This window comes from Myotis davidii, unplaced genomic scaffold (assembly GCF_000327345.1).
Source record: "Myotis davidii unplaced genomic scaffold, ASM32734v1 scaffold1754, whole genome shotgun sequence".
NCBI classification, from domain to species: Eukaryota; Metazoa; Chordata; class Mammalia; order Chiroptera; family Vespertilionidae; genus Myotis; species Myotis davidii.
Window position 1 is genome coordinate 347,706 of NW_006285993.1, and position 14,840 is coordinate 362,545.

Consider the following 14,840-nt stretch of genomic DNA (forward strand, 5'->3'; position numbering starts at 1 on the left):
CATCAAGACCCATCATAATTAAAATGCCAAGGGCAAAAGACAAAGAGAGAATCTTAAAAGCAGCAAGAGAAAAGAAGTTAGTTACCATACAACTGTCAGCTGATTTCTCAACAGAAACTATGCAGGCCAGATGGCAGTGGCAAGAAATATTCAAAGTGATGAATAGCAAGAACCTACAACCAAGATTACTTTATCCAGCAAAGCTATCATTCAGAATAGAAGGTCAGATAAAGAGCTACACGGATAAGAAAAAGCTAAAGGAATTCATCACCACCAAACCAGCATTATATGAAATGCTGAAAGGTATTCTTTAAGAAGAGGGAGAAGAAAAAGGAACTCTTACCATTTGCCACAACATGGATGGAACTGGAGAGCTGATAAATACCACATGAACTCACTCATTTGTGGAATATAAGGAACAACATAGACTGATGAACAAGGACTGATCCAGAGAGGGAGAGGCATTGATTGGACTGTCGGGCTTTGGAGGGAGGGTAGGGGAGGGGGGGGATAAAGGGGGAAGATCAACCAAAGGACTTACATGCAGGCATATAGGCCTAACCAATGGACACGGACAATGGGGGGGAGGGCAAGAGCGGGGGGGGGGTAGAGGGTAACGTGGGGACAAGGACACATATGTAATATCTTAATCAATAAAAAATATATTAAAAAAAGGCAGAATAGTGACCGAATGATGGGGATTATACACTAATAATAACATATTTAATTTATTGAAGACTAATTAATGTGCCAGACCTCCTATCAAACATATTTTGGTCCAGATGCATTTTATGCACATTTAAAATATATTGATGTTTCATTACCCCCAAATTTTAAGATTTTGTCAAAACTGGCATAAAATTGCCTGGCTGGTGTTAATCAATGGTTGTTCAATTTCCTGTCACAGCACATGCCCGGGTTGCGGGCTCAAGCCCCAGTCGGGGGCATGTAGGAGGCAACTGATCGATGATTCTCTCTCATCATTGATGTTTCTATCTTTCTTGAAATCAATAAAACACTTTTTTAACCCGTAAAATTTCATACAGGCTATTAAGTAAACTGTATTCACAACGTTGCCACTAGGGGGCGCCAACTTAGCTGGGAAACAGAAAAGCTTGCTGTCTTGTTAGGATTTGTTAACTGCTTGTTTTTAGCTCGAAGCACCCAGTTCATGTTTAGAGTATCTGTGTTCTATATCTGTGTTTCATTTTCTCCCATCTCCAGTTATGCGAGGTAGCTGTTATTATCCCATTGTGCAACAAGGAATCTAGCCTCTAGGGGTCTGGCTGACTGCAGAGCCCATTTTCCTGACCACTGCATCTTCTGAGCTCTAGCTCATCAAATGACAGCCCTGCACAGGGCCGGACGTTCAGGAGACACTATCTGCCATGAATCTCATAAATGCAGGGTAAAAATCATCTAAAAGTCACCAAATAATCCCTTTAGCCACACCAGCCCAGATGCGAGGGAGACATGGCTGTAATTGATCTGAGAGGGCTCGAGTATAATCTAAAATCTAACGAGGCGTGAAAGCTTGAGCAGTGTGGGCATCGCGCTGTCATGACGCATGCTCTTCCAGGATACAACACAAAGAACTCAAGACGCCGCCAAAGCCCCGACAAGGAGGGGCAGTGCCTGGAAGCCTTCGAGGACGTGGGGGCGGAGCACTTACCCAAAGACAGAATGCCTCCGAGTCTGCGCACTTCAGTCCGGCACGCCCCTTCCGTACAGCAGTCGGCTAGGATGCTCAGCGACAAGTCCAGGGTCTTGCGCAGGCGCGCAGGCGGCGAGGGCGTCGACGAGGACGCTGAGGAGGGGGCGGGGCCAGCCGAAGGGGCGGGGCCGCTGCCACTGTGACACACGCCTTAGCACGGAGGAGCCCGGGGCCAGCCGGACGGGGCGGAACCCGCTGCCGACGCTCGCCGTAGCAGCGCCAGAAGGGGGAGGAGCCCGCCGCGTGCCCGGAAGCGCTCGATTCCCCCCGCTGCCTTGACGTGGCGCGTGCGGAGAGCTAGGAGTGCACGGCCCAGGGGTGTCTCGTTGGTAGCTGTGTCCTTTGTCCCACCTAGACCCTCCCCGGCCGCCGCCGTGAGCTGCGCGAGGCAGAAAGAGAGCGAGTCCGTAGGGGTTGGTTTCGCAGCCGCCATCTTGGCTCGGGCCTAAGGCTCCGCCCCCGTCCAGCCTCATCTGAGGGAGCGGAACTGGAAGAGAGGGACGTAGCCAAGCACCTCCTCTCTGACGCTTATTAAATAGCGCCACCGCAGTTATTAAGCAAGTCGGAAGTTGTAGTTCTCGATCCCGGTACTGTGATGCTTGCACAGTCGCAGAAAGCACTTGGAGTGCAGGAGTTATCTAATGGTTGCGCGAGCCCAGACGGCGCGTGCGGTGGATGCTGGGATATGTAGTCCACGCCAGCTTACACGCCCGGTCTTGCTGGTGCGTCTAGAGTTCCCAGACAGGCGACCCTGGAGTCTCAGTATCGTGCTGCACCAGGTGATGTGGCTAGGCCGCCCCCAGGGTGTCCTCCGCAGCGACCACCTTTTCCTTCGGACTCGTTTCCGCCCCCAGCGGAGCGGGTACCGAAGTCAGCTCTGAGGTATTGAGAATCCCGAGCCAGGACCAAAGTGTCTAATACTTGACAGCGGCCGCAGATGGGGAGCTCCTGATCCGTCAGTTGAATGAGAGGATTAACCTAGAGAAACCACTCGCTGCCACTTCCCAGAGCATCACGGGCTAGTAGATAATTGCATTTTCGTCCACACTAGCCTCTGGATTTGGGGAGAAAGAAGCCCTGCCAAAACCAACTGCCCCGCAATCTCCAAAGCCTTTCAGAGTCAGGAGTGTGGACTGACCCAAACCTATGTCCCTGACCTCATTCACCAAAGCAGCAAATTGGGTGGCAAACCCTACTGCTGTCTGGAGTGTGGCAAGAGCTTCCGACCAGGCTTCCGACCAGGCTCCGTCCGCATTAAGCATTACTGCGGACGGAGCTATTAAAAACAGGAGGAACTACTACATCATCCCGAGGAAATGGGGGGAGGAAAGGGGAGTGAGTCATAACCTCCAGAAAGTGTAACATAAAGAATGCAGTGTTTTTCATCCGAAATTCAGAAAGTGCCAAAACGAAAGCAATGATTTTCACCCTAACTTCAGAGAGTGCCAAAAGGAAAACAAGGTTTTGGTTTTTTTTTTTTTTTTTGCAGAATTTTATTAGTATGGAATAACAAGTATATAAAACAGAATTTAATAAAACATTTCATGAAGCAAAGGCACAAAGTCATCAGTAGAGTTCTACTGCAATAACACGGCTCAGGGACACAGTGTGGCCTCAGGGCCACAGGCACTGCTGACAAACTGCAGACCTCACAGGGGGCCCTGGCCCAGGTTCCCCAAGGCAGACAGGGGCACCGCTGGTAGAGCTTCATTACATAGCTTCCTATTTCCATTAGACTTGAAGGCCACTATTGCAACTAAGTTTCCAATACAATGGATTAACGCTTACAAAAAGAAATCTCCTTCCTTCGCCCATTCTATAAGTACCAAGTACAGTTTCGTCTCAAACTTGCATTTGCCATCTCACACGTCCCCCAGCGAAAAGTGCAGTAACGGGGACCCTGTGTCAGCAGGCCTTGTTGGACTTGCCACCATCTGAACGCACAGCAGCAGGGGGCGCTGGTCCACCAGAAACAGCTGCACCCGGTGTGTCCCCGTCCCAGCTCCAGAGTCTCCGCCAGGAGGCCTCCAGGCCAAAGAACAAGTCCTGGCTGACAAGGGGCGTCTCACTGGCCGCCGCTCTCTTCAGAGGAAGAGGAAAGCTGAAGGTCCTCTTGGAGGACAGCCCAGGGGCCCTGTGCCGGAGTCCCTCTGACTTGTCTGAGGTGAGGAGAGCTCTGAGCAGCAGACCTGGGCTTCTCAGCAGGAGGGCTGGAGGGAGCTGTCACCAGCCTGCAGCTCCACTGGCCTCCATGGAATCTCTGAAATGCCATTCTGAGGGGCTGGTATGGAATCCGGGGACTTGGTGGGACCTGGCAGGGCTGCAGGGTGTTGGCGAGAGGGCCCAGGTGCGGAGGCTGGAGGTCTGCTGTGTGCGTGCTCTTCTGGGGGCACAGGCAGGGCCTGATTCTGCGTTTCTCTCTGGCCTTCTGGCAGAGCTGGATGGATGTCTGGGCCGCTCCCTTGCCTGGTGCCTTGGTGCTGAGATTGGAGTCCTGGCACCCACTCTGTGCAGCAGGATGTGGCATGCTGGGCGAGTTTCCATCAGGGAATCTGGCTTGTTCCTGAGACATCAGGGTGTGGCCCAGGCCATGGTTGCTGGAGCCAGAATGGGGCTTGTTGCGCGTCTGCTGGACACTATGGGTGGCATCCTGGACAAAGCGTGCGCCTGCTGGCTGAGGGGTGTCAGTGACAGGAACTGACCGCCCAGGATTTAGCCCAGAAGGTGAGCAGGCGCTCCCCTCAGCTTTTTTGAAAGGAGGCGCTGGGGATGTCACTTCAGGTTTCCTGCCAGGTGACCCAGGGCTGAGACAGGGGTCTTGCACAGGCTTCCTCTTGCTGGTGGGGATGGGCATCGGCCGGGTGGGACGACGCCTGAGATACACCTCCTGTGGTGTGCGAGACTTTCGTGCCACCCGGACCCTCTGTGTCTGCTTCCCTTTCTGGACCTTCAAGGGTCTGCAGGGGCCCCGTTCTGGGTGATGATCCACCATTGGCCACACCTCCGAAGACCTTCAGGTCTTTCCTTCTGGGCTGTGGACTTCTGAAACTCCTGCTGTGACCGGGTTGGCTGGGGCTCAGATCTCAGACCTGGTGCAGAACCAGGGCACTGGCTGCAGAGCTGGAGCACTCTCAGGAAAGAAATGCTGTTCACCCCAACTTCAGGGAGAGCTAAAAGGAAACCAATGCAATGATTTTCACCCTAACTTCAGAGAGTGCCAAAAGGAAACCAATGCATTTCTTCCTAACTTCAGGGAGTGCCAAAAAGAATGCAACGTGTTTCAACTTAACTTCAGAGAGTGCCAAAAGGAAACCAATGCTTTTCTTCCTAACTTCAGGGAGTGCCAAAAGGAAACCAATGCATTTCTTCCTAACTTCAGGGAGTGCCAAAAGGAAACCAATGCTTTTAATCATAACTTCAGAGAGTGCCAAAAGGAAACCAATGCAATGCTTTTAACCCTAACTTCAGAGAGTGTTCAGAGAGTGCCAAAACCAATGCAATGCTTTTAACCCTAACTTCAGAGAGTGCCAAAAGGAAACCAATGCAATGCTTTTAACCCTAACTTCAGCGAGTGCCAAAAGGAAACCATTGCTTTTCATCCTAACATCAGAGAGTGTCAAAATGAACTCTCTTTTTTATCCTAACTCCAGAAAGTGCCAAAATGAATGCAATGCTTTTCACCCTAACTTCAGAGAGTGCCAAAAAGAAACCAATGCTTTTAATCATAACTTCAGCGAGTGCCAAAAGAAATGCACCGTTTTTCACTCTAACTTCAGTTAGTGCCAAAATGAGTGCAATGTTTTTCATCCGAACTTCAGAGATTGCCAAAATGAATTCAGTTTTTTTTTAAAAAAAATATATTTTATTGATTTTTTACAGAGAGGAAAGGAGAGAGATAGAGAGTTAGAAACGTCGAGGAGAGAGAAACATTGATCAACTGCCTCCTGCACATCCCCCACTGGGGATGTGCCCGCAACCCAGGTACATGCCCTTGACCGGACCCTCAGCTTTTTTGAAAGGAGGCAATGTATTTCACCGTAACTTCAGAGAGTGCCAAAAGGAAACCAATGCTTTTCTTCCTAACTTCAGGGAGTGCCAAAAGGAAACCAATGCTTTTCTTCCTAACTTCAGGGAGTGCCAAAAGGAAACCAATGCTTTTCTTCCTAACTTCAGGGAGTGCCAAAAGGAAACCAATGCTTTTCTTCCTAACTTCAGGGAGTGCCAAAAGGAAACCAATGCTTTTCTTCCTAACTTCAGGGAGTGCCAAAAGGAAACCAATGCTTTTCTTCCTAACTTCAGGGAGTGCCAAAAGGAAACCAATGCTTTTCTTCCTAACTTCAGGGAGTGCCAAAAGGAAACCAATGCTTTTCTTCCTAACTTCAGGGAGTGCCAAAAGGAAACCAATGCTTTTCTTCCTAACTTCAGGGAGTGCCAAAAGGAAACCAATGCTTTTCTTCCTAACTTCAGGGAGTGCCAAAAGGAAACCAATGCTTTTCTTCCTAACTTCAGGGAGTGCCAAAAGGAAACCAATGCTTTTCTTCCTAACTTCAGGGAGTGCCAAAAGGAAACCAATGCTTTTCTTCCTAACTTCAGGGAGTGCCAAAAGGAAACCAATGCTTTTCTTCCTAACTTCAGGGAGTGCCAAAAGGAAACCAATGCTTTTCTTCCTAACTTCAGGGAGTGCCAAAAGGAAACCAATGCTTTTCTTCCTAACTTCAGGGAGTGCCAAAAGGAAACCAATGCTTTTCTTCCTAACTTCAGGGAGTGCCAAAAGGAAACCAATGCTTTTCTTCCTAACTTCAGGGAGTGCCAAAAGGAAACCAATGCTTTTCTTCCTAACTTCAGGGAGTGCCAAAAGGAAACCAATGCTTTTCTTCCTAACTTCAGGGAGTGCCAAAAAGAATGCAACGTGTATCAACTTAACTTCAGAGAGTGCCAAAAGCAATGCAATGTTTTTCATTCTAACTCCAGGTGTGCCAAAATGAATGCTGCTTGTCATCCTAACTTCTGAAAGTGTGCCATAATGAATGCTATGTTGTTCACTGTAACCTCCAGAATGTGTGCCATAACGAAGGCAATGTTTTTCAACTTAAACTCCAGAAAGTGCCATAATGCATGCTATGTTTTTCATCCTAGCACCAGAAACTGTGCCATACTGCATGCTATGTTTTCCATTCTAACTGCAGAAGGTGTCATAATGAATGCTATGTTTTTCATCCTAACTCCAGAAAGTTTGTCATAAGGAATGCTATGTTTTTCATTCTAACTCTAGAAAGTCTGCCATAATGAATGCTATGCTTTTCATCCTAACTCCAGAAATTGTGCCATAAAGAAGGCTGTGTTTTACAATCCTAACCTTCAAAAGATGCCATGAAGGCTGTGTTCTGGAGTCCGAACCTCCAGAGGGTTCCGTAAAGAAGACCATGTTCCTGCAGAATTTGAACTTGGAACCACTGTGTGAGTTCTGGGGTGTATGACCCCTTTGAAGGAGAACTCTCTTTATAGGGTAAACTAGAACTGATGGGGCCCGAGGTGTCCAAAGTGAAGGACCAGGAGACTTGTCTGTTGAGTTCAGGGGTGATTTGTGGCATTTCAGGGCTGGGTCGAAAGGCCCAGGGTTTGTCTTCTGCCCCATTTCCTTTAGTTCCTTCCCTCGCAGGTTCCCCGGGCTCTTTCTCTGCTCCCTCAATAAAGGAAAACATGGTGAAGATTCACTTGTGCCCGGACACTGGGGCCTGAACATGGCCCTTGGCCTGGGCACTGGGGAGGGCTGCCCAAGCAAACATGTCTATTAGTAAAAGTTAGAGTATATGGGAGCGAGATGGAGGTCTTCCCAAAGCCCTACATGATCTGTGCTCGGAGCACAGAGGCCCTCCTTTTTCTTCTTCATAGCTGCCGTGTTCCTGAGGTTGACCAGACCCAATGTCCAACGCTGGTGGACTGTCCTTCCACGGTTAGCCCCATGCATTTGGTGCTCTGTCTCCAGATTTTGCCTTCTTTTTTTAAAATCCTCTCTCCAGGTTATTTTTCCATTGATTTCTTAGGGAGAGAGAAAGAGAGAGGGAAAGGCAGAGAGAAATATCAATATGAGAGAAACACACCCATTGGTTGCCTCCCGCACGTGCCCTGAGCACAGCCTGGGTTGGGGAGAAGCCTGCAACCAGGTACGTGCTTCTGACAACAACCAAACCCAGACCCTTCGGTCCGCAGGCCCACACTCTATCCACTGAGCCAAACCAGCTAGGGTGGATTTTGCCTTCTTTTTTAAAAAATATTAAATCTTTATTGTTCAGATTGTTGTTCATAATTTGTATCTTTACCTTTTTCTTCTTCTTTCTCTTCTTAAAGGATACCTTTCAGCATTTCATATAATACTGGTTTGGTGGTGATGAACTCCTTTAGCTTTTCCTTATCTGTGAAGCTCTTTATCTGACCTTCAATTCTGAATGATAGCTTTGCTGGGTAAAGTAATCTTGGTTGTAGGTTCTTGGTATTCATCACTTAGTCACCTCAGAAAGGTGAAGGTGGAGGACTAGGGACTGGGACAGGTATTATGAGAAAGACCAGGAGGTGCATGGGAAATGCTAGCCTCACATGAATGGGTTTACAAGGCTTTGAAAATCATAGCCTAGCCCCACTCCAGAGAGCCAGCCTTCTTTCCAACTTCAGCTGCTGAGGCCTCAACATGGAAAGAAAAATACGGTTCAATTGCATATAATAAATGAATAGATTCTGTTCTACCTTGATTCGTTACTGATCACTGCCACATTGTCGTAGGAAACCCCATGTCTTTTTGTCTTACTGACCATCAGAGAGAGCCAGCAGTAAGGAACTGGCCCTGTCTCACCTCCTCAAGAGATTTAAAACAACAAACGGTTTCTGTGGGCCAGGAGTTTGGGCTCAGGTTGACGAGGCTCCTCTGGTTGTGATCAGGTGTCACCAGGGCTGATGTCATATCAAGGCTCGAGGGGGGAGGGTCCACTCCGAAGGTCACTGTCATACCTGTTGGCAGGTTTCCAGTCCTCCCTGGCTGTTGGCCAGAGACATCAATTCTTTGACATTTGGGTGAAACCTTAGGGCATCGTACAACTTGGCAGTTGGCATCAATGGGTCAAGCAACCAAGGGAGTGACAGAGGACACCCACGTGGAAGCTGCAGTCTTTGTAATGTGATTTTGGAAGTAGCATTTCTGCCACATTCTATTTGCTAAAAGGGAGTCACGAATCTAGTGCACACTAAGGGGCAGGGATTGCACAAAGGCATGACTCCCGGGAGGTAGGAATCATTGCGGCCATCTTGGAGGTTGCTTTCCACACTCCCAGAAAACTGTTGTTGACCATCACATGCCTTGCGAACTGTCTCTGTCTGTCACATGTAACCTTCCCTAATTTCCACCCCTATTTTCAGAGTGTGGCTACCTAAGGTGGTGGCAGCATTTTTCTGGGCTAATAACCCCAAAGAGTTGTGAGGAAAGGCTTGGCAAGGATGAGGAGGTGGGGACGTGAAAAAAAGTCAGAGGCAGACAAGAGCAGAGCACGGAGAACGGCTTCCGGAGCCTTCACCCTCACACTTATTGGTCACTCTGTACCAGTAGTTGCTCACATTTTCCAAGAAGTTGGGTACAAGGAACTAGATTCTCAGAAATAAGCAGATGTGAAAGTGTTTGCAACCTAGAAACCGTGAGCTTTTTCAGCACCCTGGACAGTATATATTTTTAAAAGTAAGAATATCACGGTATTTATTTTCCTACAGGTAATTTTTCTATTTCTTCAACATTTACTCCTCAAAATTAAAAGAACAAAAAAATTCCCGAAGCTTAGAATAATATCACTTGGCTCTTTCTCTTTTATCCTCTCCCAGTTTGAAAGGCTTGCATCTCTTCATGCCCAGCGTCCTCTTGGATCTGAGGTAGGCACAACACATTCAAGCCTCAGCACAAATCTTTGTAAAGTCTGAAACTCTTTGGGTACCAAGAAGTTCCCTGCAGATTTTTTCTTCCAGCCCACCCGTGCCGACCTCTTTATGCCACTCTTTACCCCTCCCCCAATCACTTCTCTCTGGGCTTCAGTTTCTTCATCTGTAAAATGAGCAGATAGGATAAAATGGTCTTCAGGGCCCCTTCCAGAGCAACCCCTCGATGAATATTATTCTCCTAGGTGTGGGGGGCACACTTATGAGCATGGGTTCACACCTGCATTAAAACTTGCCTTTCCTGCAGTTTGGATGTCATTTGACTCTATTGTCTCCTTCATCTAATGAGCCTCTCTCGGCTGTAAATGTTGGAAAAGTAAACACCACATTTCCTTCTTTCCCTGGCATATGAGGTTCTTCCATTTAGCCTTGGGAGCGGAGACCACCTCTGTCTTGTTCACTGCTGTATTAGCACAAAATCTAGCACTTGGAAAGTGTCCAATAAGTGATTTTGAATGAATGAAGTTACTCAGTATACCACAAGGAAGCTGAGGAATGTCACAGCCAACAGAACCTGGACGAGGCGAGGAAGGATTCTGATCTAGAGCCTCCAGAGGGAGTGCAGCCCTGTCCACACCTTGATGTGAGACTTCTGGTCTCCAGGACTGTGAGCGAATGAAGTTCTGTTGTTTTAAGTCTCCCAATATAGGGGAATTTATTATGACAGCCCTAGGAAACCAACGTAACTCCCAAAGTCCTAAACTTCCTGCTAAGCTGGGAATTCCTTGGTTCTCCGGCCATTCCTGACACACTCCACAGCTGTATGCCGGGGGGGTGATGAGGTAGAAAAGGAGCAGGATACAAGCACCCTTTCTTTTCAGGAAGGGGATTGTGGAGGCAGTGAGGAGTTATTGTCAACACTTCAAAAAGTCAAACAGAAGTCATGCTTTTTCTTACACACACCCAATAAGTAGTTACCTTGGCCTGAGGTAGCTACTGTCACCCCATTAACTTGATGTAACCAAAGCAAAGAAACTTAGCAGGCCACCCAGTCAACTGGCCAAGGGTTCTCCTCCCTGCAGAAGCAGATGTCACAGAATCACAGGATTTTAGAGCTGGAAGGAACCTCAGAGTTTTGAGAAGTTTCACACGTTGATGACTCTTGTTATGACAGATACTGCATTGATTATCTATTGCTGTATAACAAATTATCCCCAAATTTAGCAACTCAAAACGACAAGTATTTATTATGTCACAGTTTCTGAGAGTCAGAAATCCAGGAGCAACTTAGCTGGCGATGCTGGCTCGGTGTCTCTCATGGGAATGTAGTCAAGTTATCCTCCGGGGCTGTGGACGTCTGAAGGCCTGGCTGGAACTAGAGGACCCGCTGCCAACAGGACTGCTGTCAGAAAGCCTCAGCTCCTCTTCGGCTGTTGGTTGAAGGCCTCAGTTCCTCCCCATGTGGGCCTCTCCACAGGGCTGACCACGACCACCTGCTGGCTTTCCCCAGAGTGAGTGATGGGGGTGGGGGAGCAGAGAAGGAGAGAAGCTGTAGTGTTTTTTGTTTGTTTGTTTTACTTTTCGAGACTGTTTATTAGGTAAGCATTTTACATATATTACTTTTATGGGTAATGGTGGAGCTGGGCAGTATTGCGCCTTCTCCAAGCTGCAGGTGAGAACCACGACAGTGTGGCTCTTTCCAAGGCCATGGCGCTTGCAGCCTGCAGACGTCAGCCCTCACATCTTCCTATGCTTGTGGACCGGTTTGGTGAGCAACTGGGGTCAGGATTCCATCTGATGGCTTCATGGATTGGATCAATGAGGATAACCTCAAAGAATCTGTACATGGAATCTTCACCAACCCAGTAAGAATTCAGGACTCTCAGAGCCCCACAGTGGCGCCCAGTTTGCTCCTCCGCAACAGACTGAAGACTTCGAGCAAACTTTAGCTGGTTACCACCGTGATGGTTCATGGGCTGCAAGTGCAGTGGTGGTGGCAGGAGCCTCTCCCGCCTCTGCAGCAGTGCTAAGGATGTCCGACTGAAGGCTTAGGCCCGCTCCCTGTGGGCCTAAGCCTTCATCCAGACATCCCCTGAGGGTTCCTGGACTGCAAGAGGGTGCAGGCTGGGCTGAGGGACCCCCCTCCCCCCACAAGTGCACAAATTTCATGCACTGGGCCTCTAGTATGACATAACCTTGGTTGGCCTCGTATCCCAGCCTGTGTGCTTTATCAGGCTGGGTGGAGGCTGTGTAGCATGGAAAGCTGGCAGTACTTCTAGGAGTGCACCCTAAGAAGAAAATGCATCATAGGGTATTAGTTCCTCTACAGCTCCTGGACGTCCTAATAAGCTTCATCTTGCTTATGATGGCTGGAGCCAGACGGAAAGGGGAGAAGCTTCAATGTCTTTTTGAAAAACAACTTTATTGAGACATACTTCACATACCATTCCCTCCGCCATTTCAAGGGCACAATTCAGTGGCTTTTGGTATATTCACAGAATTGTACAGTCACTACCACATCCTTTAGGTGTAACCCCACAATCATCCTGGACACCAACCCTCACACATCTCTCGTATGGTTATCACCAGGCAGGGAGGGTAAAGGGGGATAAATGGTGATGGAAAGAGACATGAGCTGGGCTGGTGAACACACAATACAATATCCAGATGATGTATTATAGATTTACACCTTAATCCTGTATAATTTTATTAACCAGTGTAACCCAAAGAAATTCAATAAAAAAGGAATGAAATACTGACACATGCTACAACATGCATGAACCTTGAAAACATCGTGCTGAATGAAAGAAGCCAGACACAGAGGACCGCAGGCTATATGATTCCATTTATACGAAGTGTCCAGAATAGGTCATCTAGAGAAATGGGAAGTGTATTAGCGGTTGCTTAGGGCTAGGAGGATAGGGAGTTTACTGGGCAAACTTTCAGAGGGATTTGCATTTTGAAAAAGTTAAGTGAAGTTTAACTTCTTCAAGGAGAGGCCTGAGTCTTTTTTTAAAATACATATTTTTTTGTTTATTTCAGAGAGGAAGGGAGAAGAGAGATAAATTGAAACTCAATGATGAGAGAGAATCATTGATCGGCTGCTTCCTGCATATCCCCCACTGGGGATCAAGCCTGCAACCCACGTAGTTCCCTTGATCGGAATTGAACCTGGGACCTTTCAGTCCACAAACCGAGACTATCCGCTGAGCTAAGCCAGCTAGGGTAGGAGGGGCCTGACTCTTGAGCATCCCCAGGACATGGTGCAACTGAGAGGCAGTCAGGAGACATTCTGAACAGGAGGACTGTGGAGCCTAGTGGGCCCATCAGGCTCAGTCCTTCCCTGGTCTTCAACTAATTGTCCAAGTCCACTAATGGGTCACCAACCCAAGAGGACTAGTCAGGGACAAGGTTAAGAAGGCATTAATGGTGGATTAAGGAATTGCACCAGTTCCTCAGATGTTAGATTTAGATGATGTGGCTGTTTCTGTAACCCTGTATTAAAAGTAGTTGGGCTGGCCCTGGCTGGTGTGGCTCAATTGGTTGAACATTGTCCCATGCACCGAAAGGTCTCCAGTTCGATTTCCAGTCAGGGCACATGTCCAGGTTATGGATTCATTTCCCCAGTCAGGGCATATGTGGGAGGCAACCAATCAATGTTTCTCTATCACATCAATGTTTCTCTCTCTCTCTCTCTCTCTCAAATCAATAAAAACATATTTTTTAAAAAGTTGGGCTGGAACTTCAAGATCATGTGTTTGGGTGATAAGAGGTTAATCACTTTGAGGGTTCTGGAGACCTGGCAGGAGCTCACCAGGACACCAACCCTCACACATCTCTGGTAAAGACTCGAGAACACTTGCTCTTTGCACTTAGCTCAGTAAAGTCTTACAACCGAGACTCCATCTTCACCAGGATTCTGGCCTTGGTTTCTGAGCAACAACCTTGGGGCCATCCTGATTCTGCCACTTACTGCCTGACGAAGGGTCCGCTTCAGCACTAGAACATTTCATTCATTTTGCAAATTGTTATTGAATATCTACCATGTGCCAGGCACTGTTGTAGACACTCTCCTACCTTTTCCAGTGTTCAAAAAAAGTCCTATGTACAGAAAAGTACATAAAGCCTATGTGTGCATCTTAAAGAACAAAAGGCAAGATTCCTGTGCCCACCACCCAGGGCAAGAAATGTGCCCAGAGCCATCTTGGCGGTGCACACCTGCTTCTTCCCTGGGGCTATAACACTATCCCCGACATCTGTGGGAATTTATTGCTTGACTTTACGGCTTCTCATCTACATATAGATTTCTAAGCGATATAGTGTGATGTTTGCTGGGTTTTAGACCTTATAGATATGGAATTGGACTGTATGTTTTCTCTCTCGTTTCTTTTGTGAGACAACATTTGTAAAGTTTATCTCTGTAGCTGCACATGGTGGTAATCATTCATGTTTGCTGTGTAGTATGACGTTGTTTGAAACGCCATTCATTTATACATCCATTTAACTGCCAAGGAACATTCTTCCCAGCTTTTGGCTACTGGGACCAATGTGTCTAGGCTCGCTTGGTGCTCACATAGAGGCACGTGAAATTCCCACACCGTGGAAATCACCGCTTTTGAGAATTACCAAGACTGTCCTCAATTGTGTAGTTGGGAGTCCCCCTACTGTTACAAGGGTCACTGAAGCTAAGGGGGAGTGTGACTGGCCCAGGGTCACTCAGGCAGCTGGTGGCAGAACTGAGCCCATAATCGGGGTCTTTTCTGAATGTAGACTTGGCAGAGGCAGCACTAGACTAGCAGGATGAGAAGGCACTAGCCTCTGGTGCAAAATGTAAGGGCACACAGAACTATTTGGCACCCAAGACAGATAAAACGTGAGCGCCACTTTTAACCAGTTACCTACAGCCTGTGCCAGCCGCCTGTCTGGGGTAAGGCGAGTGAAGGAGGGTCGTGAAAATATGAGGTCGAATGTTTTTATTTTAAAATTTGATATTTTATTCATCATCAATTTTTCACATTAAATTTTTGGTTGTGTGTGTGTGTGTGTGTGTTTAAGATTGCACTTAAATGTTGTTTATCTTGATTGCTGCTTGGGGCGCCCCCTTAAATTCTGTGCTAGAGGCCAGTGCCTCCCTCGCTTCACCCTAATCCCAGCCGGACCACCCAGCGTTCCTCAACCTCTTCTTAACCCTCCAGCGCCTTCCAGCCCGGCCCCT

At 47.8% G+C, this 14,840-nt stretch overlaps 1 protein-coding gene across 1 annotated transcript in view; it reads right to left on the bottom strand.

The window, feature by feature from the left end:
* ARMC5 (armadillo repeat containing 5) overlaps window positions 1–2,943 on the bottom strand; it is an 8,793-nt gene extending 5,850 nt beyond the window's left edge. The window contains 1 exon segment of the mRNA XM_015559678.1: window positions 1,673–2,943. Within this exon segment, the coding sequence (XP_015415164.1) occupies window positions 1,673–2,147 (475 nt within the window). The 5' untranslated portion in view covers window positions 2,148–2,943.
* Window positions 2,944–14,840: the final 11,897 nt, after the last annotated feature.